The sequence below is a fragment of the Macrotis lagotis genome, chromosome 1 (genome assembly GCF_037893015.1).
Source record: "Macrotis lagotis isolate mMagLag1 chromosome 1, bilby.v1.9.chrom.fasta, whole genome shotgun sequence".
Lineage (NCBI taxonomy): Eukaryota > Metazoa > Chordata > Mammalia > Peramelemorphia > Peramelidae > Macrotis > Macrotis lagotis.
The window spans coordinates 411713522-411724015 of record NC_133658.1 but is presented as its reverse complement, the minus strand read 5'-3'; the positions used below and the strand labels follow the sequence as shown (position 1 = coordinate 411724015).

The 10494-nt window shown below is 41.3% G+C and overlaps 1 protein-coding gene across 4 annotated transcripts; it reads right to left on the bottom strand.

The window, feature by feature from the left end:
* Positions 1-279: 279 nt before the first annotated feature.
* LOC141506251 (uncharacterized) lies at positions 280-10476 on the bottom strand. 4 transcript variants are annotated; one of them, XM_074212827.1, is made up of 16 exons: positions 9845-10476; positions 9713-9767; positions 9517-9596; positions 9372-9419; positions 9007-9126; positions 8810-8887; positions 8605-8687; positions 8159-8245; positions 7933-8049; positions 7679-7809; positions 7163-7377; positions 6999-7082; positions 4446-4574; positions 4161-4334; positions 3829-3979; positions 286-1051 (listed from the first exon to the last, which is right to left on the bottom strand). In XM_074212827.1, exons 1-16 carry the CDS (start codon positions 9860-9862, stop codon positions 1011-1013), a joined length of 1611 nt encoding a protein of 536 aa, XP_074068928.1. In that variant the 5' UTR covers positions 9863-10476; the 3' UTR covers positions 286-1010. The 4 variants fall into 4 exon arrangements, with proteins under 4 accessions (XP_074068929.1, XP_074068928.1, XP_074068930.1 ...); XM_074212828.1 differs by lacking the exon at positions 4161-4334 and having other exon boundaries at positions 280-1051; XM_074212829.1 differs by lacking the exons at positions 286-1051; positions 3829-3979; positions 4161-4334 and adding an exon at positions 5747-5795 and having other exon boundaries at positions 4546-5657.
* Between the last annotated feature and the right edge of the window lie 18 nt (positions 10477-10494).

Genomic DNA, 10494 nt, shown 5'->3' with positions numbered 1-10494 from the left:
CCTTTTGTATAAATCTCTAGTAGTCTGAAAGCTTCTCCAGTGTAGGAACTGTCTGTCCATTCTCTAGCATAGCTTACTGTATAGGGGGATTTAAATCATACTAAATTTGCATCATTGCTCTCTTATTTGATGTTGTCCCCTAGATTCTCATCTAACCCTCTCACTTTCTTCTCAGGGAAACAATGCAAATTCAAGTAATATTTATTAAGTGTGCCTGGCAGCATGTGGAGGCTGGGAAGGAGAAAATGTGAAAATGAATGTTGAAAATTATCTTTTCATATAATTGGGAAAATAAATAATTTAAATAATTTAAAAATATATATCTTTAACCTTGGGTCCCCCCCATTACCTGCTTCCACCTGAACCAAATTCATGTTATCTAAAGTGGATAATGGACTTCCTTGAAATCCAAATGACTTGGATGCACGTTCTGGTTCCCATTGTAAGGACTGATTCTTATCTGTCTTGACCTCAGGTCACTTAACCCCTTTGAGCCTGTAAGTTCCAAATGAGTTGTTGGTTTGTACCCACAGAAGGAATTGCCCCCACAAAAAAAAAACAACATCCCTGGTCTCAAGGAGCTCATATTTTATTTTAGGAGCTCAATCAATAGTTTCCACAGCAGCTGGGAAAGAATGGGATCAAAGGCAAGAAAAAAAAGAGTAGACAGCATGGATAGGCAATGTGGCATGATAAGTAGAATGCTGAACTTAGGAAGAAAGGGGTTTTGGTCCTTCCCCAGATTCTTAACTGTTTGACTACAGCCAATTCACTTATTTTCTCTGAGTCTCACTTTTCTAATCTATAAAATGAGAACAATGCTAGCACCTGCCTCATAGGGTTGTTGTTCAGTACTAAATGAAAAAATAAGTGTAACATTTTGCAATACTTTAAAGCACTATACACATGTGAACAGTTATTATTTACGGACTGGAGCTAAAAAGGGGAGAGTAGAGGCTTAGAGTAAGAGAGATGAAACTACTAAGTACAAATGGTCTTCTTTGGTTGGTTTAAGGTTTTCTTTGTTTTTCAGGCAAGCAAGAATTGTCCTCTGCAGAGAGAGAGAGAGGAATAAGGTAAGTTCTTGTTCAGTCATATTTGATTCTTTGTCACATAGCACACCAGGCCTTTCTATCCATTACTCTCTCTTCAAGTTCCAAGTTCATTTTCGTTGTTTTCATGACATTGTCCATCTGATCCTCTGTCATCCCCTTTTCCTTTTGACTTCAATCTTTCCCACCACCAGTCTTTTCCAATGAGTTCTAACATTTCATTAGTCAAAGCATTTAAGCTTCAACATTTCATCTTCCATGAATAACCTGAATTAATTTCTTTAAGTTTTAATGCTTTGAATCTTTGCTGTTCAAGGGATGTAGTTGTTTAGAGTAGGATAAGAGGGTTGAAAAAAGAGGAAGTTTTTATTAGCTATTAATGAAATGACTATTGTGACAAGGAAGAATTAAAAGGATGGCAAAAAATAAAAAAAATGACGAGGACCTACTTTAGATAACATGAATTTTGCTCAGGTGGGAGCAGGTAAATGATTTATTTTCCAAAATGAACCAATAAGGATATTTCTATAAAACATGTTAGTGCGCCAGCTAAGTGGTGCATTGGAAAGAGCACCAGGCTGGTCCTGGAATCAGGAGGACCAGAGTTCAAATCTGACCTCAGAAATTTAATAATTACCTACCTGTGTGACCTTGGGCAAGTCACTTGACTCCTTTGTCTTTCAAAAAAAAAACCCCAAACCTCCAATAAATAAATAAAGTGTTTCGTGTTAGCTAATATAACATAAAAAGAAAATGACAAATATCAGAGGGGATGTGGGAAAGTTGGGACCCTCAAGCACTGTTGGTGAAATTGTGAACTGATCCAACCATCATGGAGAACAGTTTGGACCTTTGCACAAATGGCAATAAAATCATGTATGCCCTTTGACCCAGCAATAGCACTACTTGATCTGCTTCCCAGGGAAATTAAAAAATAATGACAAGGGCTTATATGTTTAAAAATACTTATAGAAGCTCTTTTTATGATGGCAAATAATTGGAAATTGAAGGGATGTCCATCAACTGGGGAATAGCTGAACAAGTTATATGATTGTGATGGAATTCTATCTTGTTATAAGAAATGAAGAACAGAATGCTTTCAGAAAATTCTGGGAAGACTTACATGAATTGGTGATGCTAAGTGAAATAAGTAGAACCAGAAGAACGTTGTACACGGTAATAACAATATTGCATGATGATCAGTTTTGAATGACTTCACTTTCTCAGCAATATAATGATACAATTCTAAAGGATTTCTAGAGAAAGAACTGATGGGATCTGAATGCAGACTGAGACATATTCTTTTTTACTTTCTTAATTTTTTCTTGGTTTCTTTTTAGGAGTAGTCTCTGTTTTCTTTTACAATATTACTAATATAGAAATATATTTAACATGACTGTACATGTATGAAGTGTTGAATATTAAATGCTTGGCTTCTCAATGAGAAGGGAGAAAAGAAAGGGAAGGAACTCAACATTTTTTTTAAGGTTTTGTTTTGTTTTTTGCAAGGCACAAGGCCACACAGCTAGGTAATTATTAAGTGTCTGAGGCCAGATTTGAACTCTAGTACTCCTGACTCCAGGGCTGGTGTTCTATCCACTGTGCCACCTAGCCACCCCTAGAACTCACCATTTTTAAAAACTAATTTAAAAATTGTTTTTTACAAGCAATTAGAAAAATTTATATATGTGTGTGTGTGTGTGTGTGTGTGTGTGTGTGTATGCTTATATAAAACTCAAGGTGTTTGAAAAGGCATCCCAAGGATGAAAATGGTGAGATCATATGTCACATTGAAAAGAGTACCCTGAAAAAAAAAAGAATATCCTGGAGTCAGAGAACTTGAGATCAAATTCTGGGTCTGACAATTACTGCTCTAGATGACCCAGGACAATTTTCCTCATCTTTATTACACGTGGAGGAGGTTGGACCAAGATTAGAGGATCTTATTTCAGTAGATGAAGAAAATGAGGCTCAGTGAGCTTCATTGATTTACTCATGATCACACAGGTAGGTTAGTGTACTTGTAAAAAGGGGAAAAGTAAACTGGAGAGATCTAGGAAGAGATCTTTGTTAACAATAATTGTTGTGGATTTCCAGAGACACAATGAAAGGAGAGCAAAAAGGAAGAGATTGTATGTGTGTGTGGGGGGGTGCTTAAACTGGCTATGGGACAGGAGCTAGTAGGAGAGGACAATTTTCCACTGACAGATTTTAAAACTGAGTCACTGGTATTAGAGATGCAAAAGATGGGAGTTTGACAAGACAAGGGGCCTCCATTCTCCAGAGTTTTGTGATATTATACATTCTTCTCCAAATTCTACAGAACTGGGAGTAAAGAAGCAGAAACTCAGAAACTTTCAGCCAGGTGCTAGAATAAGTAAATATCTGGAAATCTGATACCTAGAAGTAGGACTGAACTTGTACCAGGTGCCAGCATATAAGGAAGATTCCAGGCTCTGGTTGTCAAAAGTTAGTTTTTAATTTGACCCCTGTGGAATAGGTATGATTCTGGAGCTATGTCTGTTCTGAATACCTTTAAGGAGTCAGGTAGATTGCCAAAGCTTAATTTCTTTTTCTCTTCACTGTGATTTCTGTTGGGAATTATGGGTCATAGAATTAATGAAGGACCAAGACTGGCACCCCAATCTCATCTCCTCTTATAGCATTCTACTTTAGTTCAGAGCAGAGCCCCAGGACATATTTGTGGATTGAGATCAGTAGAACAACCCTCTATTTCTATCACTTGATCCCATCATCTCCTACTCTTAGTCCTCACCTTGTTGGAGTTGCTTATTCTGCACTTGGAGCTGTTGGTTCTGGGTGGCCAGAGAGATGGCATCCTGTAAGACTCCAGTCAAAAGGATTCGGTGATGGAACTCCCTGGCAGCAGCTTGTTCTTTCCACAGCCCCCGACAAGCCCTGAACACCTGTGCATTTCATGGGTAGATTGATGTTAGAGAATTTAAGGGAAATTCAGCCACCTGTTTATTTAACTGGTGCTTGAGTGACTGCCTACCGATAGAAGATGTAGAATGGATAAACAGCAAGTAGGGTTTTTAAGTCAGATTTCCCTCATTCCTCTGCCATCATTCTCTTTCTACTACTGACCTGCAACATGTGGCAGGTCTGGGCCCGGGACCCTTGTACATGCAGCTCATACAGGTCCTCTAGGTCCTGTTCAGCAGCATCTCGCTCCACTCTCAGGGCCTCCAGCTGCAGGACCAGTGCAGCAGCTTCATGATCCTGCCACTGGCCTAGACTCTCAGCAGATAGGTTTGGGGTCTATAACAGATCGAACGCAATATTTGCTGACACAAAAAAAACCTACTCATCAGATTTAGCCCTAGTCCAGGATTCTTTTTTATTCTCTTTCCATGGATATCTGGGACTAACCTGTTCTGTTACTATTTCCTTGTCCTGTTCCAAGCAAATCAGCTTCTCTTGGATCTGGGATCGGTGATGTTCTCGGAGCAGCTGCCTCTGGGTCCGTGCTAACATAAATTGCAGGGCCACATCATGGGCCTATGAGACAAAACAGACACCAACTAGGAGGACTTATATCCTGGCCTTTTTATCTGATCAGGTTCCATTTTTCATTCCCTTGGAGTGGGAGTATTTAATGAGTAATCCTTTAGATTTTAGGTGTCTGACCTTAGATGAGAGAAAAAATATTACATATTGATTTTCAGTAACTGCTTGCCTTCTCAAATGGGTGGGGGATAGAACAGAAGGAAGAAGAGAATTTGGGAAAAAAGTGTAGAAAATAAATTAAAAATTAATTTTGATTTAAAAAAGAATTCCTAATTTTCCAGTTGGTCTTTTCCAACACCAGGCTCCCAATTCCAAGTATTGCCCTCACCCCGATATAGGAGATTCAGCATTATAGACAGTGAATTCACAGGCAGTAAAACCAGAACTATAGGAGAGATAGGAGGTAGCTCTGCTAACTCCTCTTTAAAGAAGAGGCATCGGGGCAGCTAGGTGGCCCAGTGGATAGAGCACTGGCCCTGGAGTCAGGAGTACCCGAGTTCAAATCCGGCCTCAAGACATTTAATAATTGCCTGGCTGTGTGGCCTTGGGCAAGCCACTTAACCCCATTGCCTTGCCAAAAAAACCTTAAAAAAAAAAGAGGCATCATCATCAGACCACTAGATTTGAAGTCAGATGACATGAATTTAAATGCTCTCCACTACTTACCACCTATATAGTCTCAGGGAAATAACTTAATCTCCATTGAATTCAATTTCCTCATATGGAAAATAATGAGATTGGACTAGCTGATTTCCAAGGTCCAATCAAACCATAATTCATTTCTCATCTTCACCATCCTTACTCACTAAGCTAAAGCAGTGGAACTCCCCCTTCCCTCTTCCATAACTCAACCTGCCCTTTTGTGATTTCTTTCAGACTTCATTTGGTTTTCATTTTAACTGAATTTCATGCAGAAGAAGGGGCATCTGATATTGCTATCAGCCCCCTAAGGAATCCCAGTGTATAGGAATAGGTGAAGCTTTGCCTCTTTCTTGGAGCCCCCAAGAGGGTAGTTTATTGGTGCTGCTGGCAGGGGTGGTTTCTTCCCCAGGTCCAGAGTTTCCGAAGTATCTGCTGACAGAATTAATTTTATTCTAAGTGGAGACAGAAAAGCAAAAGAACCCCAAGAAGTTAGTATTGGGGTAGTAAGGTCTGTAACTCACCTTGGGAATAATTTTGGAAAACAGGGGGAAAGGCCTCTTCTAGCTCTGGCTTGAAGGTTGAAGATATTTTCATTTTGGCATAAAAGGTAGTTTTAAGATATAATTGATAACATTGAAAAGAAAACAGTCTTATATAATAACAACATTATAAAGACTAACCTCTTTGAAAGGCTTAAGAATGCTGTTTGACCTAGATTACCTAGATTCCAGTGAACTGATGATGAAATAGACTGCCCACTTCCTGAGCCAGGGGAAAGAATCAATGCCCATATTGCAACACATTTTTTTTTAAGACCTGACCAATGCAGGAATTTGTTTTGCTTAACTTTGCATATTTGTTTCAAGGGTTTTGTTTGTCTTTCTTTTTTCAGTGGAGGTAGGAAGGAGGTGAGAAGAGAGAGGTTGGATTTTTGTTAATTAAAAAAAATTAATTAAATTAAAAAAACAAAGAGTAAGTGAGATGAGCAGAACCAGAAGAACATTGTACACCATAACCGCAACATGGGGTTGATGATCAATCTGAATGGACTTTCTCATTTCATCAGTGCAATAATCAGAGACAATTTTAGGGTATCTGCAATGGAGAATACCATCAGTATCCAAAGAAAGAATTGTGGAGTTTAAACAAAGATCAAAGACTATTATCTTTAATTTTTAAAAAAGTTATGTAAATGTGTTATCTCTTATATTTTATTTTTTCCTTTAGGATATGATTTTTCTCTCACATCACATTCAACTTAGATAAATGGATACCATAACAGACTGCCTTCTGTGGGGGGGGGGGGGGGAGAAACGTAGGATTAGGGGAAAAATTATAAAATTCAAAATAAATATATTTTAAAAAGATTAGGAGAGCCTGCCTCAGTCATCCTCAGAAAAAAAATATAGAAAACAGAATTTTCTGTTATTAAAAGGTAATTTATAAAGACTTAGGGCCTGGGGCCTGAGTTAATATCTTAGGCATTATAGCCCAGTTTGTCACTGTGTAAGAGATAAGATTTGATGTTCTAGAATGTAAATCCAACACTCTGTCCATTAGACCAAGCTTCCTCTGCCTTAAAAGAGTCCATTTATTTTTCAGCCTAAGTGGTTGCTTGTCCTCATGTGTACCTCTAGTCCTATGCCAGTTTTGGAATCAAGTACATTGTAAAAGAATGCTTTAAGAAAACTTGAGAGCCCTAGCCCCAGAGATATCTTCTATGGATAGTTACGAAATGCCAATCTCAAGGTCTAGGAGTTGGTACCCACATACCTGCTGATTTGGAAGTCCAGGTGCAGAGGATCTGGCTCCCTTGAGCAGCCTAGTCTCCCAGTACCGGCTTTGGTTTTTCAGAACCTGAAGATACATTGTTCAGTCAACTGTTTTCAGAGCCCCTAATGCCCTAGATGGAAGGGTGGTGACTGGTTCTGTCTCACCTTAAGTTCCCTGAGAACTAGACTCATCTGGGTCAGCTGGCTCTCCTGTAGAACAGTTCCAGAGAGCCCAGAGCGCAGGTTCTGAATAGTAGCACGCTTTGCCTGGATTTCTTCTGAAGCATCCCACAAAATGGGAGAAACATGATTCACCTGGGCTGGGTCCCGAGCCCCTTCAGCCCCTGATAGTGAGGCCAGGAGTAGACTCAAGGGGGTGGCTGCCAGGGAAGACAGGCAGGCAAAGGGATCAATTTGTGGTCAGTGAGATGGACTTTTGATCTAGTCAAAGAACAGTTCTGTCCACTTCTTCTAAACTCTCCTGCCAAGAATCCCACTGGGCTGTCTTTTCCCTCTGGACTGGCAAATCCCACTCTTCATTAAGAAACCTGGATGAGGAGCTTATGGAGACAAGGCAAAAACAGGATTTGGGACCCTGGGAAAAACTTTCTTGGGACTCTCCCCAGAAAGAATTTAATCTCACTTAAAGTCTTTTCCTTTGCCTCCCTTCCTCCTACATACCTTGGGGATCCAAGTGAAGCAGCAGGCTACTATAACTATTCCCAGAGAGTAACCGAGTCACAATCCAAGGCAAGGAACCCATATGGGCCTTAGAAGTCCTTCCTGCCAGTGCCAGCAATAAGGGGCAGTCCCTACAAGGAGTGAGAGCTAAGGCCAGGCAGAATGCAGTTCCTTGTTATAGGACAGGGAAATTAATTACTTATTATATGAAATCCTCAACTTCTGCCCCAGATCCCTCCCCAAATTGGACTCACGGAGCTTCTGGAAGCTGTAGGACTCTCAATGAGCCCCGCCATATGCATCTGGACCAAGGCCTCTTTAGGGTGCTGGGTCCTAGGCAGGAAACTGTCACAGTGAGAAGGGAGCAGTCTCTGGGGAAGGAGAAGATGAATAAGCTCAGGTAAGGTCTTCTTAGGATGCCCTCTAAGTGCATCCATCCCTTCCCTCATCCCCTCTGCCAGCCTCCACAGGTTCACATACCTGTCTAAGCCTTCCATTGCCTTGAGATAAAGTTGGCAGCCAGACTTAGAGTCAAAAATCTCTGTTTCACTAGCTCCTTCCACTACTCTGGGAAAAATGGGAAAAACCTAGTGAATCTCTACACTATGTCCCTCTGCCACAGATCTTTAAAGTCTTGAATTCCAGTCATAAGAACAAAATGAGCAGGTAACCTCTAATCTTACAGACAGACAAGCCCTGAAGAAAGCAACTGTACAGAAGACAGGCTCTCTGGGAGAACAAAGAACCCTTGGGTAAGAGTGTTTTTTCTGCTCCATCTCTTTCCAGAAAAAATTCAATCTGCTGAACCCCAGAAGAAAGTGAAGGGTTTTGTTTTTTTTTGTGGAAATGGTGCTAGGAAATGAGTGAGAAAAGGAGAGCAGTGCCAGGACAGGATAGTCCCATCCTGGGCAAGGTAGTTTACTCACAGACCCAGTGGGTATACATCCAGAAAAGTCAGGTTGCTAGGTCCAGGCAATAATAAGTCTCTACCCCTTCCGAGAGAACTGAGCTGAAAGCAAGGGAGTGGGGGAGTATATGGGGTAAGTCTGTAGAGAACCCATAAAAACTTTTCAAATTCTGGAGAGTATTCTCCAGGGTTTCCCAGTTCCTGTAAATGCATCTTTTTGTCACCTGCACTAGACTTAGGGTCAAGAGGGATCCTTTGGAAGCACCTTGGGGTTGAATCTCTTCAAACAGCATTGCCAGCAGCTGGAAATTATTAGAGAAGGGATGGGTGGAATGGGGATGAGAGAAAAGTTAGTTCCTTTGGTCTGGAGTCCAACCAAGTCTGGACTGTGTATAGAGCAAGGTAGATCTTAGCTCCTCACCTGAGGAACCAGATCCAGTTCCTTGGCTTCTCTGCCCCTTATCAACACAGATACGTTGTAACCTCTGGATACTGAGCCCAATACAGCCTGAATATTCTCCAGAAACTCCTGCTCTGCTTCCTATATCAATAGACAAGAATTCATCTCTTTGGGGAAATCCTCTTCCCATTCCACTGGGTCCTAAGATTTTCAGCCTGGGCACCTTAGACTTCCTTTCTCTTCCCCTCCCCACCCCCAAACATCATGCTTCAATTCGGGAAGGGGCTGAATCAAGGGCAGTGTAGGATATGATGTTACAGGGGGAGAAACAAAATGAGGCAGAAGGGGACAAGACCTTGCCACCCACACCTGTCCCCTTATTCTACCTGTGCATGTTCTGGGCCTAGGACTCGGTCAAATGTAAATCGGTGCTCCTAGATGCAGGACCAGGGTCAGTAAGATCAATTCCCATTTATACTTTCCCTCCATCCTCCCCAAGCCTGGTCCCACCTTTCCAAACCCCAACAGTACCGGAGTCTCAGGGTCTCTTGAATCTAGCAGGAGCATTTTAGGACCATCTAGAAGGAATCTGGGGCCGCAGGTGTCATGACCTAAAATATAATAGTAGATCACTGTGAGACTGTCTTAGTTTTCTCCTGTTAAAGTCAGGAGAAACCAGCTCCAGCCTACTACCTCCAGGCCTGACCTCTTAGAAGGAATTTCTTACCTGCCTCTGGCAAGGATGCCAGTTGTACAACCACTGTCACTGTTGCAGCCCCAACCTAGAGAGAGAAGATAGTGAAACCTAGGCCCTGAACCTAAGCACCTAGAAAGGTTCCCAGAGCAAGTTTATGCTTACCTGCTCGCCGTTTGCCATGGTTCTGAAGCTTCTAGGATTCTCCTTAATAATTCATGTCCCATCTGGTGGTTTCTGGGCGGGGTTTGCTGTTCCCCAGTCTATGTCCACCATATTGTTTTCAGATCACATGTGTCTATCTCCCAGAGTTCTGTTTCTGCTCCATTCACAAGCCTCCATGTTGCCAGTACAACCAATTTATTCCACCCATACCAGTCTCCTCCAGGGAAGTGAGGTCAGAATTTCCAGAATTTCCCAAATTTCCCTTACTAGTATTTGATCATTTTGGGGAAGATGAAGAAAGGAAAGGGAGAGAGATTCAGAGGTTCTTAACCTTTTTCATGGACCCTCTTAATATTTTGAAATGCATAAAATTAAATACATAAGATTACAAAAAAAAACCATTATATTGCGATAGTTATCTTTTTTTTAAAGTTTGGGGACTTCAAGGTAAAAATCTCTGAACTTGGCGAATTTCAAAGTTCATTTCAGTAAGAGTTTATAATTCCAGGAAGGCACCTCCCAGTTAGGCAAGAGGGGAGTCTCTATTTTGGACTCTTCTGCTTTATGAGGGCCAGGGCAGTCCCAGTGGTGACGGATTTCTCTTCCTCCTCCCTTGTGCCCACCCATGGGAGCACTCCCATCCCAACTGG

What these genes read in the sequence shown, in the direction of transcription:
- LOC141506251 (XM_074212827.1), bottom strand. An exon ending in GATGTATACCCACTGGGTCT is followed by an intron (nt 8,246 to 8,604) that starts GTGAGTAAACTA and finishes CATTTTTCCCAG; the next exon opens with AGTAGTGGAAGGAGCTAGTG. An exon ending in GCTTCACTTGGATCCCCAAG is followed by an intron (nt 7,378 to 7,678) that starts GTATGTAGGAGG and finishes CTTCCCTGGCAG; the next exon opens with CCACCCCCTTGAGTCTACTC.